Source organism: Triticum aestivum, chromosome 4A (assembly GCF_018294505.1).
Source record: "Triticum aestivum cultivar Chinese Spring chromosome 4A, IWGSC CS RefSeq v2.1, whole genome shotgun sequence".
Lineage (NCBI taxonomy): Eukaryota > Viridiplantae > Streptophyta > Magnoliopsida > Poales > Poaceae > Triticum > Triticum aestivum.
Genome location: NC_057803.1, coordinates 710,118,748 through 710,138,055, shown reverse-complemented (window position 1 = coordinate 710,138,055; position 19,308 = coordinate 710,118,748). Strand labels below are relative to the sequence as shown.

At 46.0% G+C, this 19,308-nt stretch overlaps 2 protein-coding genes and 1 long non-coding RNA gene across 3 annotated transcripts; 2 read left to right on the top strand and 1 right to left on the bottom strand.

Moving 5' to 3' along the window:
- Positions 1–1,458: 1,458 nt before the first annotated feature.
- LOC123083298 (uncharacterized) lies at positions 1,459–4,371 on the bottom strand. Its single transcript, XR_006439265.1, has 2 exons — positions 4,098–4,371; positions 1,459–1,982 (listed from the first exon to the last, which is right to left on the bottom strand). It is a non-coding gene; the product is annotated as an uncharacterized lncRNA (long non-coding RNA).
- Positions 4,372–9,521: 5,150 nt separating this feature from the next.
- Positions 9,522–11,552, top strand: LOC123083297 (probable glutathione S-transferase GSTU6). Its single transcript, XM_044505370.1, has 3 exons — positions 9,522–9,846; positions 10,913–10,947; positions 11,037–11,552. The coding sequence occupies exons 1-3, from the start codon at positions 9,552–9,554 to the stop codon at positions 11,385–11,387; spliced, it is 681 nt and encodes a 226-aa protein (XP_044361305.1). The 5' UTR covers positions 9,522–9,551; the 3' UTR covers positions 11,388–11,552.
- Positions 11,553–16,181: 4,629 nt separating this feature from the next.
- On the top strand, positions 16,182–18,795 carry LOC123088278 (SNAP25 homologous protein SNAP33). The gene is made up of 5 exons (XM_044510476.1): positions 16,182–17,022; positions 17,399–17,492; positions 17,651–17,778; positions 17,897–17,994; positions 18,342–18,795. The coding sequence occupies exons 1-5, from the start codon at positions 16,501–16,503 to the stop codon at positions 18,439–18,441; spliced, it is 942 nt and encodes a 313-aa protein (XP_044366411.1). The 5' UTR covers positions 16,182–16,500; the 3' UTR covers positions 18,442–18,795.
- Positions 18,796–19,308: the final 513 nt, after the last annotated feature.

The following is a 19,308-nucleotide window of genomic DNA, read 5'->3' as shown; positions in this document are numbered from 1 at the left end:
CAACGAAGCGGCTGAATCGAGCGGGACTTGGCGCTGCGGTCGAGCGCTGGTCAACAGGAGCGATGCGGGGCGCTGAAACAGTCGATGCAGGCGCGCGGCTGGAGATGCGGGCGACGGGAACTGCTTGGGCCTTGGCGCCTGGGACTTGGACGAGGAGCCCGGCGAAGCGGACGAGGCACAGGGCGGCGATGGACCTGGCGCTGGCGTCTCCGGCGACGAGTGGAAGGACGAGGGGGACGGATCCGGCGATGGGTGGCTGATGGTGACGCGAGTGCCGGGAACGGGCAGATCAGGGTGAGGGGGTCTCGGATCCGGCGCAAGGGAGCTCCGAGGCGGTGGAAACTGCTGGTCCGGCGGCTCTGCCCATGGAGGTGGCCGATGGCGGAGCTTGGACAGCGTCGAGGCGGGAAAGAAACAGAGGGCTCGGGCTACAGCTGCTGGCTCCTGCGGGCGCGGACGACGACGGCTGCGGGCGGCCGGACGCGTCCAGGACCAAGGGAGGAGGAGGCACGAGCAAGGACGAGGCCGGCGGCGTGGCTTTGGTGGCTGGGTTCGCCGGCGGGGTGGAGGAGACGAAGGCGGGTCGCGCTCGTCAGCAGAGGGGGCAGAGGCGTGCTATACCGTGGCCTCGATCCATCCTGGATCGGGCGCCGGCTGGCTGCTGTACGAAGGCTCGGCGAGGGGTGGATCGGGAAAGGGGCTGGCGATTGGCTCGGTGGGGAATGGGATGATCCCGAGGTGGATTTGGTGGAACCGCGGCGGCGGAGGTATGGATGGGACAGGATCCCAAGTTTCTAGGGTTGCCCACTATTTATAGCATTGGATTTGGTTAGGGGCTAATGGACCCTCCGATTAAAATCGAACGGTCGAGATAGAAAGGTTATGATAGTCAAAGAAGAAACCAAAGATATTTTAGGGATGTTTGGTGATGATCCGGACCCGACGGTAACGACAGACCGGTTCGGGTCCGGGCAAGTTTCAGACGCATGCGAGGGGTCTGAGAGAGGTCGACGAAGACAAGGGGGGGTTTAAGCCGGGTTAGATGGGCTGTGCGGAGGGGGGCTGGGCTTAGAAGAGAGAAGAGAAGGCAGCCCGGCAACTGTTTCCGGAGACCGAAAACGTCCGACGAATAAACCGACTATATCGCTGTTACATATTTAACGGTTGGGCAGTCAAACGGACTCCGAATGCGACGAAACTTGACAGGCGGCCTGTCTACACTATAATAAGACCGCACAACAAGTTGCAACCCATTCCGAGAACATGTTTATGCCACTTATAAAATAATATTTCGGAGGTGCCGCGGGCGCGTGCGAGTGTGGTCGGGCTCAGAACGGACAACGGAGAGAACCGGCGGAACCCGAATGGATGCAAGTTTTATGAAAACGATGCCGATGCAATGCGCATGATGACATGAGACGAGATGCATAACAAGAGCAAAATGCAAAACAACAGACAAAAACTCAACCACGGAGGAAATATCATATAGCATCTCCGGAAAAGGCAAGAGTCGGAGTTACGAATATGGAAAGTTGTATCCGGGGCGTTACATGCATCCTCTCCTTGTTCTTCATCCTCATTTCCATCTGCAGTTGGGCATCCTTTTAGTATGATTTCAGGATATAATGTCTGAATCTTGTTCTCCTCATCAACTAACAAATCCAATGTCTTGGCTTCTCTGCTGGACCTCACCATAGCAGCTATAACATCTGGATTGTCCACACATAGCAGGCCATCACCATAGTCTTTATCTGGCAAAATCCAGTACACCTTGATTTGAGGGTCTGTGGGGTCATAGTCCATCCTTGACAAGCAATACTTGATCATCCCCAGTGACCATGTGTCTGAATGACAGTAGTCAAAAGCTTCATGACTGCACCCAATGTAAGAGAACTTCAATTCTCCACCTATGCATTCCCCCAAGAAAACTCCATTGTGCTCAAACTCCACTGAGAAAAACTGGCTAGCTTCTCCATTTGTCACTGCAACAATTGACAGATGATATATTCAGTGCAACTGAATCTTAGTTTCAGTGATCAAACTATAACTGAATCTGTACATGATTTTCAAACACAACTATGTACTGAATATCAACTAAAAGACAACCCTTTCATCACAAATCAATGGTAAAAATGCTGACTTTCATCTAAAAAAAGCCATGTACTTTTGCATAACAGGGAAAGTCAGCATTTTTACACTGAAATATGAACTAAAATACCACCCTTTCATCACATTTTACACTGCATCTACAGCTCACTGCAACAATAGCATATAATCTCTGAATATGTAAACAATAAAATCACATCAAAAGACCCCCTCAAGGACCCCCCCCCCTTTTCCTGTATGCTACCCAAAACCCTAGATCAAATCCCCTCACATTGCCCTTGATTGACCCCCCCCCCCCCCCCGCCCCCCAATTCCTCAAATCAGCATCAAGAAACCCTAGACAAGCTCATGAAAACTACTTCCCCTACGAACCCTGGGGACGCACACAACCAACCCTAGTGAGCAGATCGACCCAATTTTCAACCCTACATCGGCATGATCGGCCTGAAAAACCCTAGTGCGCCGAGTGCAGGAACAGGGGAAGCAGAGGAACAGGGGAAGCGCGAATAAGCAGGTCCTTACCGTATTCAGGAGGGAACTCGCCGGGTTCCCTATGTCGCGGCTCCATGGCGCCTTGTGTCGCCGCCGATGAGGCCGACGGCGGCGTCGCCTCGCGGGAGGAGCGGGCAGAGATGAGGAGGAACAGGGGACGTGGGCGAAAGAAGGGAAAGGTTTTGGAAGGGGTTTGCATCGGGGCCGACGACCAGGTGCTTTTCTGTCGAGGGATGGACTTGTCTGCGAAATTGCTAAAGCGCGAGGGTTTCTTTGTAAAAACGTGATCCAGGCCCGACAGAGCCTACATGGCGTGCCACGTGTGCAGTTCGGGGTGGTTTTGTATAAATTTGTTACAGCAGACAAGTTGGAGGGCTAGTTTTGTGGGGTTTTTTAGTTCTTGTATGAAACTGTTCCCACCCCTACAAGTTTATGTATCAATAGTGGTATTAACTCCAAATTGTGTTATCACATGCATCTCTTTCCTCATTAATTATTATCACATCATCTATTCTATCTGGGTATGTGTGATGTTATCACCTACTACGTTATTTACACTATTGTAGTCTTAAAAGTGGAGATGCAGGTTAAAAAAAGATTGCGGGCGTAATTACTATTACGGCTGATTTACTATTTAAAAGCGAGATGTAGATGTAAAAGTAGCTGATTTCTCTCCCATTTAAGTTTTTTTTGCCGTAATTAGTGCCGGCTGATTGCTTCCTAGTATTAAAAGTGGAAGGATTGTATATAGATCAGCGAAATTATTCATTAGGAAATCCAACAATGCACTATTTTTTTTAACCTTGTGTTATTAATCAGATTTTTAAGAGAAAATCAAGCGCGTTAATTGGAAAATTTTGAACACAAGTTTTGTTAGTTTCACCATTTTCTTCATCCGTTCTTGATTCTAGCCGTTTTCCTTTTTTAGTGAGACTTTACACTATTACCAGAAGAATCATTAGAGATGAGAGTGACCTTATTTGTAACTTTCTAAAATATATGGAGTGGACTAGTTTTGTTTTGAAAATTATTCCCTTCCTCTACCATATCCATGCAGAATTTGTTTGAGTTGGACAGAAGGGGCGTGTGGAGCAGCTTTGTGAAACGAACAAGATCTAACAAAATTCTCACTAAGTTTGTGGCCGGCGATCGACCGTCTGCTTTCTTTTTTCCGAAAATTCTTGTATTACTCAAAACTCAGGATTAAATCACGACGTACGTTTTGCCGAGTGTTTCTTCATGGATACATACTCGGCATGTTAGAATCCAGATCGTATACGATTCATATATACCTTGTACATTTATTATCTTTTTGACATACTAGCACAGATTTCCGTGTGTTGCAACGGGGGATTTTTTTTTATGGGTGAATATGGTGCTTTATTACTCAATCAAACGGGATTCTGCCTTAAATTAGTTTTAACGCGCATTTTTCTCCCGTGATGCATATGAATGAAGTTTCTCCCGTGTTCAAAAAAAAATCCAGGGCCATTAAATACCTGAGCTGAACCCGAGCAGTCGACGCCAGATCAAGCTCTTCGCCTACCGAATCCCCCACCTCGCCTCCACTGACAGGCCGACCATGACGTCGCTGCCGGACGAGCTAGTGGAGGAGGTCTTCCTCCGCCTTCCGCCGGACGAGCCCGCGGCGCTCGTGCGGGCCTCCCTCGTCAGCAAGCCCTGGTTCGGCCTCCTCACCGGACCCGCCTTCCGCGGCCGCTACCGCGAGTTCCACGGTGCTCCACCCATGTTGGGCTTCCTCTACAACCGGCCCTACGGCTACTCCCGCAGGAAAGACCTCACCCCACTCTTCGTCTCAACCACAAAATTCAGGGTGCGCATTCCGCACTTTACCCAGCGCACGCACCAAAGTTTGGATGCATGGGACTGCCGCCATGGCATGGTTCTTCTTGGGGATAACGGCTACTGTCCCCCGATGCTCGCCGTTTGGGACCCCATGACGGGCTGCGCTCGGGAGCTGTACGGGCCCGAAGAATACCTCGACCCCGCCGATAGCTACAAGATCGCGGTGCTCTGCGCCGTGAGCGGCTGCGACCACCGCTCGTGTCACGCGGTCCGCCCCTTCAAGATGGTCTATGTCGGCGTGAAGACGCGTGATGGTGAGTGTGTTGCACTCGCGTTCGTCTCGTCGCCGGACATGGGTGACTGGACCAAGGCGTCTGATCCTGAACGTGAGGAGTGGGAGGAGCCGTGCTCTGATCTTGATCTTGCAAATGATGCGTTCATCCATTCAATGCCTGCTGTCCTCGTCGACGACGCCCTACACTTCCTGCTTGGGTACAAATATGATGATGGTCGTGCAGGAATTCTCAAGTACAGCTTGAGCTCTGATTCTTTATCGTTTATTGATGCGCCGCTTGCCATGTCTGTTGTTGCTCGTGCCAGTATCCTCATGGCGATGAAGGATGGCAGATTGGGGTTTGCACATGTGGACAGGTTAACCCTCCACGTATGGTCCAGACAGGTAGATTCCGATGGAGGTGCATCATGGACTCATGGTAGAATCGTGGATCTCAAGAGCCTTCTCCATATTAAATATCCCAAGAGTCGAGCTAGACTGATTGGTTCTGTGGAGGGCGGTGATATCATTTTTGTGACCGCGGATCTTGGCGTCTACGAGATTGATCTCAACACACTAGAGTGGAAGGAGCGACGGAAGAGAGAAAATCTCCACGCTCTTTATCCCTACATGAGTTTTTACAATCCGCCAGGTATATCTATGGGTCTTCCTTTTATGATTTTGGAACAATTCTCAAGTAATAATATAGAGTGGAACCATCAAAACATGAGTGTCTTATCAGATGGAAAGTTATATTTGAAATTTGCTCAAGCAAATTTTCAGCTCAATGTAACAACCGAAGGTTGCCACTAATTATGCCTACTTAAATTGCAATGCATCTAGTGTCATGCCATCTCTTGTTTGGAATCGCACCGAGAAATCTATGTTTGCTCCAACAAATTTCAAGTGCAATGTAATAATTGAAGGTTGCGACTAATTATGCTTACCTAATTGGCAATTTATATAGTACCATGTCATCTCCTCTTTGGGATCATATTGATAAAACTATGTTTGCAGAAAGGGTGATCCCTGGTGATGCGGCACATTAAGAATGGACGGTTAAGTATGCAGGATGCTACTCGTCAACAACAAACACAACAACTTGGAGGCATATCATGTGATGAATTATTTCCCTATTAGTAGCCCTTTTGGTGCTGTGGTGCATGCATGTTTTCTCGTATTAGTGTTGGCTTTTCTGTGCTAGTTTGGCAGTTTCCCTGTGTTGGGGCGAATGGATTATCTTGTAGTGAACCTTTTAATTTCTTGTATCCATGTGAACCGTTGTTAAATTTATGCATCTGCAAAAGTGGCTTAAGTCTACAATTTGCTATCCCAACTTTGATTTAGTCCCTGAATTCATCTCCCAAAAGGGGTATCTTTGGAGAGCAGATGCTGATGGAATGTCCAGAGCTAGTGATCGCTGATATTTCTTAACTGATCTAGATTATCTTGTTTGTGCTACACACCTACATGTCAAGTGCCAATGTGATGTTACTGCAGTTTTTTTATTATCAAACGATGCTATGAAGAGTATAAGATTTGAATGGAATCTTTGAGTTGTAAATTTAGAGATCTAACATACCAACATGATATGAGCTGTGTGACTGCATGGGGATCTTACAGAGCTCACACTTAGTTCAAATAAAAAAAAATCGCATAGAGCTCTCACTTAATGCATTAGTTCCATGAAACGGTGAAGTATTTGTTCGTAAATTGGTTGCATTTTTTTGGTGTGAGTAGACATAACAGTACACGGTGCTGTCAATGTAGTGAGATTAGGATGATCAGAATTAGGAGTGCAGGGCTTTTATGAAAATCATGCGTTTCTCTATGCTTTCTCTAAGTTTCATCCTTCATGGGCACAACAAATTTCCGTTTGAGTCGGGCTGATTTTCTGCATGTAAATACCTTGGATTTACATGACCTGTCCATCTCTCTGTCATATTTCCTTCATGTGTGGTTTTTTATATAGCAAGGCATATATCTGGATCTTATTAATTGGTGCACATTGCTGGAGTATTTGCTTGGTATCCTGCCAGATTATGCTGAAGAGCAGGAATGCAGGATGCCTCTCCAGTCAACAGGAAAGACGTTCACTATGAGGCAACTTCAGTCTTGCGATTAACCATGTAGTCTTGACTGGTGCGCTTTTGCTTTTTCATGCTGTTCTTGGCCTGTATCAAGGTTTGCTCTATGTGGGCATGTCCAGAGCTGCTATTTTCTGTTGCCCAACAGATGATAATTTGGCCTATGCATGCGAGTGGACTGAACTAGCTAGCACTACATGTCGAGTGATGTTGATACTACAGTAGTTCGTTTTAGAAAGCAATGTTAATGCAGTACACATTGGTCTTGGAGGAGGGATAAAACTTGACGTTGCAAACTGGACCAAAAAATCGAAGGACTTGAGATCACAATTAGCAGAAGCAAACAAGTAGACAGATTCCTCAAGAGCCACTGTACCTGGGTTTCAAAACAAATCACAGAAAAATGAAACAACATGTCTGGCTGCTTCAGTTATTATCATGCTTATGACTGAAACCGTCGCTGCCCTCTCATGCTCTGTGTTGCAACTTGCAAACCGGGTGAACGGGTTGTCAAGAAATAAGTAGTGATGCTTGTGTTGCTAGTTTGCCACCCAAGAGATTTCTTTGCACGTTGTGTTGCTTGTGATGCTTGTGTTGCTAGCCCCCTCCTCGAGCTTGCCTTTGCACGTTGCACCAGTGGAGGTGGAGCCTGCCCATCTCGTCGCTGCGGAGATCGGCGTCTGGTGGTCAAGCCGCCCGGCCATCTCCTTGATCTTCACCTTGGGGGCGGTCCGGGCGGCGTTCTGCTGGCAAGGTCTTCTTGGCTTCACGTTGAGTTAGGTCCCCGTTGCACCGTTTGCAGTCGATTATCCATGTGCAGCACAAGCACCTACCCTGGGAGTTTTTATAGCTGTTAAATCATCTTAGGGACCGTCTATTTAATAGGTGCCTGAAAAAAAAACGTTTCCATCAACCACTTTATTTTCTGACCATCGGATCAAGATCCAACTGCCTTTATCATGTCGCGGTTGTTTTCCTTTCGTTTTCGTTTTCACTCGAATGTCTTGGTTTTAATTTTCAATTTTGCTTTTGTTTTTAAATGTTTCTTTTCCTTTCTCATTTTCCTCAAAAGTCGACTATCTTTGACAATGTTCATGGTCAACAGTGTGACGATCAATCGAGCGATTGCCCGCGCTGTTGGGGCGACCCATGAGAGTGGGCCGTGTGAGAGTTGGCTGGACAACTGGCGCATAAGGTGTCGTATATATAGGAGCTCTCTTCCAGCGGCCAGTCGCACCCGACCAATGCGCTATAGCTAAGTAGGCCGGCCCAGTGCGGGAACTAGTGTTGCCTCTTTTGTTTCTTTTTTCTTATCTTTCCTTTTTTTCTTAACAAAACTAAAATTTTGTTCCAGATTTTTTTCATGAATTTCAAAGAAAGTTATAAATTTTCAAAAAACAAATCACGAGCTTAAAACATGTTTATGAAATAACTAATGTTCACAAAAAAAATATGCGAATTGAAAGAATGTTCATGAATATGCAAAACAATCCCAAAATTCAAAAAGTGTACATGCAATTCTCAAAATCTTCACGAAATTGAAAAGTGTTCATGAATTCTAAAAATATTTGTGACTTGAAAAACAGTTCATGAATTTGAACAAAATGTTTGAAAATTTTAAAAATATTCAAGACTTCAAAGAAAAGTTCATGAATTGAGAAACTGTTCGAATTTTTTTTAAATTTTCATGAATTTTATAAAACGTTAGCAAAGTTGAAGAAGGTTTGTGAAATCAAAAACTTTTTGCAAATTTGAAAAAAAGAGACAAATCAAAAATATCGATTCATTTGAAAATGAAAATAAAAAATAAAAAAAGGAGAAAAGCAGGAAAAAACAAAAGAGATATTTTTTGGAAAGGTTGTAAAGGGGTCTTGATCGTTGGACAGGCCCTATCCTATGCTGTCGTGTAGTAATAGGGGGTATGCATGGTATTTCCTATTCTGCACTTTAGGCGCCGTTACAGTATAAACTACAAACGGGCGCACACGCCCGCTTCACTTTAGGCATTTTATAAAATGATAGAAACCTTTTTAATATTCATGAACATTTTATTTACATTATATTAACATTTTCTAAAAATGGCATCTTTTTGATAAATGTGATAGCTTTTGAAATGGTACATACCGTTGATGATCTGCAAGGGCAAATGGCTATTGCCATTCGCGGTAAGTAGAGTATGTCGACCCCACAGGAAGCAGTGGTCGCACTGGTAAATACCAACCCCGCAACTACATCGTCACACATGCGGCTACGTTCACACCCAAAACGTTATCTGGAAATAGTCTATCCGTTGGTTGCTAACCAAATGATAATAAGGGTGGTTTTGTCTTAAGGAACTAAGCGAAGGTAGAAACGTAAATAAAACATCGAATAAAATAAGGGGTAAACGTCAGCGTCGACGCCGTTCATACGATCAAGCTGACCACAAATGTTGTACTGTACTACTAGTATATCAATACTGAGTCAACTTTGGCATGCTATATATGGCGTGGCTAGCTTTGAATCACAGAGGCCAAGATCTGTTTGGGTCAGCAGGATTTTTTTTCTGAATGTTGAATATAGCTAGTGCGATGGACATACGTGCGCTCCTGATTACTTGTCCAAGTCGTAAAGTAGACGGTTCAACTGAAGAATTAACCCACCAAACATTATGCCTTGTAGGGTAGTACAGTAAGTTCTACCGGAAGAGTCTCTGCTATGCTCGTGTATATATACCTCCGGAGCCTTACAACTGAGGCACCAAAAGACGAGCCGTCTACTACGTGCAAAGCTGAGGAGCAGCAGCAATGGCGGCCGGAGCAGGAGGAGACGACCTGAAGCTGCTGGGCATGTGGGCGAGCCCGGCCGTGCTGCGGGTGCGCCTCGCTCTCAGCATCAAGGGCATCAGCAGCTACGAGTACCAAGAGGAGGACTTCGACAACAAGAGCGAGCTGCTCCTCCGCTCCAACCCCGTCCACAAGATGGTCCCCGTGCTGATCCACGCCGGCAAGCCCGTCTGCGAGTCGACGGTCATCATACAGTACCTCGACGAGGCTTTCGCCGGCGACGCCCTCCTCCCGGCCGGCCCCCACGAGCGCGCCGTCGCCCGCAGGGACGGAGCCAGGAATTTGACATAGGGGGGGCGAGTTTCAGACTAGAGCTCTTATAGACTGATGGGCATCGGATGATCACTCAGAACTTTAAAGTGTGCAAAGAAACATAATCCCGGACTCGTATTTTCGTTAGTGTAAACAGCTAAAGACTACAAAATTATTATGAAAGTATTCATCTTTGACAAAAAAGTATCTAAATTAGTTATATTACATAATTTGGCCGACGGTACTATGTTGAATTGACCAACTCTGATTCTCATGTCAATCAATTAATTATCTTCATATTAACCAGCAAAAAACAGAGATTTGAAGCTAAGGTTAACTATTGAGAATGGCGTGCATCGTCGTCTCCGTGGTCGCTCATGGTGGTGGTGCTTTTCATAATCTCCTTACTGGCTGACAGGAATGATCGATTGGGGTCTATAGGGTTGGACAGTTGGACGCAAATGCTCTTGGCAAACATTTTTCAGTTTCTCTTCCTCGTCTTATCTATACACGAGTATAAAAATATAAGGGCAGCCAATATGTTGTAATTTATTTCTGATGTTTGTAGTTTCTGTATGGCACAACCACACAAATTTGAACAAATTGAAGATCATGCAGGTGCAGGTGCCGTGCTCCTCTCCTTGGCGGACAGCTTTGCCGGCCGCGACGGCAGGCTCTACTACGGCGAGCGGTGGGTGGAGATTGGATCGCACGACAGTTAGGAAGATTGGCGGCGCTAAAATCGTGACGATCGCAACAGCAGAGAATCAAAGCGGTTGTGTACGTGCTGCTGCAGCCGCAAGTCCCACGACCAATGGACCCTGGCCCCTTTTCTCTTCGATGGTGGGCCTTTTCTTTTTTCTTGGTTTTGATCTGCTATGTAGTGTACATGGGCTAGGCCGGCCCTGGGGGTTTCACGTGGTTATGCGCGACAGCCGGACAGGGGGGGCGAATTGAGGAAAATCGAGTCAAAACACTGCCTAAATACCAGCCTGCCTAATCGCTAATGAGGTGAAACAAGTTTGTCAGGGGGGGTCTAGCCCCCCCTCGTCCCCCCTTGGATTCGTCCCTCGCCCGGTTCTGGGCCGCCTTCGTCGACGACACGGTATGCTCATACTCCATTCCATTGATTTCATTAGATCCGCCGTGTTCGTGGCATTGATCGAGCTCTTGTGGACATCTGTGCAAGCGCAGCTCCTGAAGGCCATGTACCAGGCGTCGTGGAGCAAGACGGAGGAGGAGAAAGCGGAGGGGAGGAAAAAGGTGGCCGCCGCCATGAAGACCCTGGACGGAGCCCTTAGCGACGTCGCCGGAGGGAAGCCGTTCTTTGGCGGCAACGCCCCCGGGTACGTGGACACGGTGCTCGGCGGCCTCCTCGCGTGGGTGCGCTCCGTGGACGTGATCAATGGCGTCAAGACCATCGACCCTGAGACGATGCCGCTCCTGGCCGCGTGGGCGGACCGCTTCGGCGCGCTGGACGCGGTGGAGGCGGTCATGCCGGACGTGGACAGGCTGGTGGAGTTCTCCTTGTCCTTGACAACGTAGGCTCATGCTGGGGACGAGGCCGCCTGCCACAGCAAACTATTTTGTTTCAAAACATTGCCGCTATTCTCTCTTTCGTGTTCCCCCGGTAGCGTTCACTATTTAGTTTTGTTGTTGTTGAGTGAGCCACAAAGCTTTATTAATCATGGAAAATAATATCTATCTATCTATCTTCAGGCAAACAAGCCACTCGTTCATCTTTTTTTTTTGACAGTGGTGAATTTATTGACTCATAATGTCGCTCGCTTCGAGAGAATACAAGCACTATAAGCACATGCTCAGCCTTTGCACGACTGGAACACACACAGCCCATCATCGCGCACACACATAGATAAAATTTCGGAACCTCTCTGCATACAACAACAATCATCAACATTAACCATCACCTATCGCAGCACCCGGAATGTGGGATAAGTGTTTAAAAAACGATGCCTCCAACAAGAGAACGACAGACAGGTGTTGTCATCGCTAGATCCACCCATAGAGGTTAGGTCTTGCGTTTTCACCCCGATTAAAAGATTATAATTGTTAAGGTGGAAAGATCTATATGTTCCACAAAATTGTATCATGTACAAATTTTGCCGAGACATATGGATAAAACTATATTGACGTAGCAATAAAAGTGCTACAACATGTATGGATGTCTTCCCAAAATATGTATATGTGATATGTGCTATGTGTTGGTATCGGATAACAAATCAATCAAGCGTTGGATGATAGATAGACTAGGGTTTCCAAGTGGCTAGCGATTTCACCGATTCGGCGACGATGGCTATTGACGTTTAGCCATTGTGCAACCCGCTTTGGGGCTTGCCTCACAAGGCAACCTTGACATGCTCCTTTATGGAGACCTCCGGATTAGGGAAGATTTCTGGAAACGAGCAGCGTGCCCGACAGTACTCACGCAAGAAGGCCAGGAAAGATGTTGGCGGAAGACATCCTTGACTTGGAGTTCGCTACGTCCACTCTGACGTCCTCCACCATGCCCCCGCCCTATGGCGTTCCGGCTTCGCAACGGCTCGATATCCTGCATGGCTTCACAAAGGACCAGGATGCCTCCCGGACATGACGTACCAGTCACCACAACTCCAATGGCCGCAAATAACATCAAGAAGCTCCGGCGCAGGACATGACTACCAACTGTTCGAGGATATTACTCAACCAAATCCGTAGTTTCTTCTTTGCACTATATGCATTAACAGACCAATTTTAGGATGGTAGTTTCATTGTAATGCATGTTTAGGACTCATTCACGATGGATATGATAAATGACAGTCAAGATCCTCCAAATATGAGATGAGTGTTCAAAATTCGTCTTTGTTGGAGGTTGGGCAATCATTGGGCACTAAAAAAGAAGGTGAAGGCAGGAGGAAATGCATACTCAACCCATGAAGATGTTTTATTGTATAAAGCTTGGTTGGCCACAAGTATGAATCCTATATGTGGAACCAAACAAAAGGGCTTGGAATATCGGGAAAAATAATTCATGGATGGTACCATGAACACAAGCACTACGTGGAGCCACATGCAATCCATACCATCCGTGATGATGGTTCTCTCCAATATAGATGGTCTCCATCCAATAGAGAATAGACTATGGACAAGTTTTGCGGTTTCTATGCACAAGTGGAGAATATGCAGCAAAGTGGTATTGGAGTTACTAGCCATATAAGTTGTGTTTGCTTTACATTGGTCATGATCCTTCTTGCTTGCTTAGTTACTTGCATTATGTTGACATGTGAGTTTTGCTTGCTAGATGGGACTGGCCACCACTTCATACCGTCAAATTGAGAAGAAGCCATTCACTATGGGAAAATGAAGTGGTCAATACACTTTGAAAATCCCAGTAACCCCGCCAAGAAGAAGAAGAATGGTGTCACAAGCTCTGACAAATTATGTTGGATTGAATGAGGATGATGAGACAGGTGGAGGGGCGGGCGGACATGGGCTCGAGCCAATAAAAATAGACACTAGATGGGGAAGAAGTGGGAGAAGGATAGGGCCATGCGTGATGGCACGACAAGAAAAATGTGTCACATGCATGGATGAACATCTTTTGCAACGAGGGGGGATTATCAAAACATAGGAAGAGGAAGAGAGGACAAGCTCTTCTTAAATGTGCAAAGGGCGAGGATTGAGTTCAACCAGGAGAGGATGATCATTGAGAGGAAAATGATAGACATGGAGAAGATGGAGAAATGGCAAAAAAAGGAGCTTGAGAAAGCAAAGACATGTGAGAGAATTGACCCTTGGAAAGTAGAAAGTGATGCTAGCGAGAATCACGGAAAAGTCGAGGATCATATTGGCCGACACTAAACTCGTGGACAACGAAAACAAGAAGCGGTTCATCAACAAATAGAAGGAGGTCAGTGAGCATAACAACGACGATCGCCTATGTATGAATTATTGAATTTCATTTGTCATGGATGTTTTTGGCTTGTGCTGAATTGCTTGTCTGCTTATTGGTCGCATGTTCTATGGGCATACCCTTTGTATGGATTTGAGGTGTTGGATATGAAACGTGTGGTTGTCTGCATGGACAACTAGCCAAAGTGCGGTTGTAGACAAACCAGATCATATGTCGAGCCGGGTTCGAAAAAAGCCCAAACTCATACTACAGGCTCCATCGTGGCTCGGAGCCCGAAATGACCCTTTTGCTCAAGCTTGAGCCCGCCCAAAAAGAAGCCTAGAGTCCACAAGCCCGGGATGAATTTTGTTTTTCCAAACACACATGTGTAACATGACAACTATATCTTGCATATAGCGAGATACATGGTACACTCGCCTGAAGGGTTTCCTTCACATCTATCTACTCGGACAGCTCATTTTTGTCTCTTTCTTTTCCACTGTTTTCAATGGATTCGCTCGCTCATTACTTTTTATGTGTTTTTTTTCCGTCTTTTAGTTTTCTTTTGACTTTTTCTGTTTCTTTCTTCATGGTTTTTTTAAAAAAAATTCTGTTTTTTTTCTTTATTGACCGCTTTTCTTTGTTATTTCATGGTTTCGCTAGTTTTCTTTCCTGTTTTTTTCTTCATTTCTTTGTTTCTTTCTCAGTTTTCACTTTTTTTTTTGCTTTTCTTTCTTCATTTTCTTCGTTTTTCTTTGTTTCATTCTTGTTTTCATCGCATTTCCTTGTTTCCTTCTTGGTTTTCACAGTTTCCATAATTTTTCATTAATATTCTTGTTTTTCTATTTTATTGGGTTTCTTCGTTTCTTTGTCGATTTTCATTGGTTTTTCTGTTCAACACATGTCAACTTTGTTCAATACACATTCAACAATTTTGTATACATCAAAAACATATTTTATATACATGTTCATTTTTAAAATACATCAATAACAATTTCTGAGAGAAAATATATGTCTGTTTTTTTCACACACATTGCTAATTTTGGTATATATCTATTTGATTTTATTAATTTTTAATGTTTTATAAATACATTGTCAACTTTTTTAATACATGGTGAACATTTTCTAATGGCAGTAAATATTTTTTTCACACAGAAAGTACATTTTTTGTATACATGAGGATATTCTTATGTGCAATGTTTAACATTTTCTGAATACAGAATTGACTTTTTAATATATGTTTTGTGATGTCTACTAGATTAGTTAACATATGGTGTACATTTCTCTTATACACCAGGAATATTTTTATACATATTTAGTATTTTTTTAATGCATGTTCTACATTATTTCATTCATAGGTGCATTTTTTTGTAAATATTTTTCGTATACATGACAAACATTTTTTTTATACATTTAACATTTTTCAAAAGCTGCGGTCTGTGGCCTCCCGCGTGCCTGGGCCGGCCCATCTCGTGCTCGCCTTCAGGCGAGTTTGGCCTACGTGTCTTGCTATAAGCGAGACATAGGGTATGCCAGCCTCAAAGAGGCGGGCCAGGACCGGTTTTTTCATGCAGGATAGTCGGGCCGGGCTGCCCACGATCAGTTTTAGTTGTATATAGCGTACTCCATCCGTCCATGGATAAGTGTACATTTAGATTTTGTCCTAGGTCAAAGCTCTAAAATGTTGACCAACTATATAGAGAAAATTGTAACATATATGACACAAAATTGATATGCTACGAAAGTACATTTCAAAATGGAGCTACTCATACTAATTTAGCGCCATAAATGTTGCTACTTTTTATTTTTCCTGAAAAGCTGTTCAAAGTTTTAAAAGCTTGACTTAGGACAAAAGCTACGTGTGCACTTGTTCGTCGCGGAAGGAGGGAGTGCACACTGTGCTCCGATAGCAGCTTTGGAAAAACTGGTCAGGGAAAAAATGGATCCGGATGGGGTGTTCCCAGTTTCGCTGCCCGTCACCTTTGTTGTTTGGTTTTCTAGAAGGCGACGAGCGCTGCGGATGCGCGTACGGCACGTCCGGCTTCGCGGCTGCTTCCGCCCCGTGAGGAAGGTAGGCCGTGACAGTGACACACACACACACAGGCGTGCCGTGTCGTGTGCCCACAAGAAATTCCACAAAGTCACGCCCGCAGCGCAACCATTTTTTTTTTGCGGAAAAACTTTCAGTCTATTCATCTTCAATCATGGCACGCTCATGTCACGTCTCCTTCCTTTCTTTTCGAGGTAATAGAGTTTTTATTCCATTAATATAGAGTTACAGTCATGAGGCAGAAGTGTATATGAGCGCTTGTATCTGTACTGATGTTAAAAAAAATGATTTGATTTAACCACGGTCATGTCACGTCTCCTTCCCACCGTACCCATCACCACCCCCAGGTCCGGTCCGCGCTTGACCCAGCCAAAGCACACACCGCGTGCGCGTGGGCGAGCAAGTTGAGCCGGACGGGGTAGGGACTAGGGAGGGGGCAAGGCAATCGACGACACGACCGGGTCCCCTTCCCCTTCCCCTTCCCCTCCCCGGTCCGCTGCTCCTGTTTTATAGCCGCCGCCCTCAAGGCCAGGCCAGCTCCCCCCGCCATTCCAGCCGGCGCTCGATCTACCCATCCACCCAGCTGCGCTCCATCCGTTCCCGGGACCATTTCTTCAGAATTATTCTGCTACGCGTGAATCGCCGCAGAGTTTTACTGAATCACCAGCAGCAGACCGGAGATCTCGGCCTGCTGCTCGGCGCCAGGGGCTCCTTCCGCCATGAGCGCCGCCAGGTCCTCCTTCTTCGCGTCCCACAACGGGAAGAAGAAGCCCGCCGCATCCGCCGCCCGGAACCCCTTCGACTCCGACTCGGACGACGACGGCGGCATGGTCCAGCGGCGGGGCCCGGCGCGGGCCTCCTCCGTCCCGACCCCCGCCGCCCCGCCCGCCAGGGCCTCCCCCGCGCCGGTCCCTTCCGACGAGCGGAACTCCCTCTTCGCCGGGAGCGCCGCTCCGGGCCCCGCGTCCTCCTCCTCCTCCTCGTCGGCGGCGGCGGCCAGGAGGCGGTACGGGAGCGACTTCCGGGACTCGGGGGGCGTGGAGGCGCAGTCGGTGCAGGAGCTGGAGGGCTACGCGGCGTACAAGGCCGAGGAGACCACGCGCCGGGTCGACGGCTGCCTCCGGGTCGCCGAGGAGATGCGGGACACCGCCTCCAAGACCCTCCTCCAGGTGCACCAGCAGGGCCAGCAGATCCGGCGCACCCACGCCATGGCCCTCGACATCGACCAGGATCTCTCCAGGGTAAGAAGAGAGAAGAACAGAGAATTCAGGAGGATACTACTACTTGCTAGTTGTTTTTCCTTACCAAACTTGCCAATTAAGTTATCCTGTTGTTGCTCCTTACTGATGAATACTAGCAGTAGCCTAATTTTGTTCTTCTGAACTAAGATCAATGTTTCAAGCTTGGCAGTATAGTACAGTTTATGACATTCCTGCAAATATTTGTTACCCAAACTTGCCCTTAAAGGCATCATATATTCGGAAGCGTTCGATCTGGAACTACATGCTCAGGAAAATCTAGATTGCGGCATTTATGTCAAATTTACGGTGCCGAATTGCTCCTTGCTTACATGGACAAGTTTGTGACAATGGCTTTTTGTTGTCCAAACTTTTTTAGGGGGAAAAGCTACTAGGGGATCTTGGGGGTTTGTTTTCCAAGAAGTGGAAGCCAAAGAAGAATGGCGCAATCAGGGGCCCTATGCTGACCAGAGGTAATTTCCAACATAATTTTAAGCAATCTTTCAGAAACATATGGAATCTTAAAGAAGGCTGCAAGACCACATGTGTCTGACTGACATGAGAAAATATGGACTATATATATGATGATACACGTTCTGTTAACTCAATGGATGGAACGACATGGATGCAGATGATTCCTTCATACGCAAGGGCAGCCATATGGAGCAGAGGCATAAACTAGGGCTGTCAGACCGTCCGCGTCGATCCAATGCACGCCAATTCCTGTCCGAACCCACATCAGAGCTTGAGAAAGTCGAGGTACATAGAAATTGCTATGAATGAATGCCTCACAATTTTCATCTCAGGAACACATCTGGAAAATACCAGATATTATTTCCATATCGTGTAGTTTCTGATCATGTTTTTTTTTTGTCAGGTGGAGAAGGCAAAGCAGGATGATGGCCTATCTGATCTTAGCGACATACTGACCGAGTTGAAAGGAATGGCCATTGACATGGGAACTGAGATTGAGGGGTAAGTTCATGTGACACTTCACTCTTAGTTCTTACTTATTGCTCATAGCCTAATAAACACTTCTCCCCAGATTGTTCAACTTACACAGAATACGTGCTGTTAATCACTAATCCATAGCAACTTATACTAATAAATATCCATTACACATTTTCGTCCATGGCCGCCCATGGAAATATTGTACTAGCTCCAAAATCCAGAAACAATTCACCAACCGACATTGTCGATATCTGAGTATCTTATGGAACATCTCCATAGTTATATTTTAGCACCGTTGCTTCATTCTTCAAGGTGCAACCTTTACACAGGCTGAGTGTGACATGCTCTTCTGTACATTTGGTTGGTTTCAGGCAAACAAAGGATCTGGGTCATGCAGAGAAGGACTTCGACGAACTTAACTACAGGGTCAAGGGGGCGAACACTCGAACCCGTCGTCTGCTTGGGAGATAGGCGGAAAGCATATGTTGTTGTCACCGGAGGATTCCTGTGACACTCATTATCTTCTGCACTTTGCTTCCGTGGGTTGTTAATTCAGATCATTTTGTGCATAAGACTCTGATCAGGATGGTTTGTTGGGGAGGTGACTGGGGAGTTGTATCAGGGTTTATTGTGTATATGCTAGACCGCGGTTCATTTTCTATGTTGCAATTGTAGCACAATTTGCTATGGACAGTAGATAAGTCTGCATTCGGTTTTCTTGGTTTGCAATCTCTATGCTACAGGAAAGCACAACATTACACATCGGTTTATGGAGTTGCAAATTCTGGGTGGACTCGGAATTTGGTATTAATTAGTTGACCTGCACACCCGTTGGATCATGGCTTTGAGATCCGTGTTGTTTTCATATGTAATTCTTGTTTGCTTTTTGGGGAGAGGGTGGGGGAAACTATTTATGCACATGCACATACGACCTCCGTCTCAAAGTACAAAATGTGCCTTCAGAAACGTCTTATATTTTGAGGCGGAGGTAGTATTAAATAGTGGTGCCAATTGCTGAATCGTGCTTATGCCAACGAAATGCTACAAGCGAGTCACATTCCGCAAACAAACGAAATGCTACAAGCGAGTATTTTCTGCAGCAAGGTTGTGCGACCATTTTTCCTCTTTTCACCCATTTGAGGCCTAGCGCAAGCCATAATAATCTGCACCACAGAAGCAATGTCAATGATTGTATTTAGTGCTCAGTCCCAATCTTGGGAATATCTCTATTGAGAACAAAATAATTTCATGAGCTAAAAATGAATTTGCGGACAATAAAGTGGAAATGGTGAAAGTGTATCTTATTTACCCCTATTTTTTTGTGATTAATGACAATGC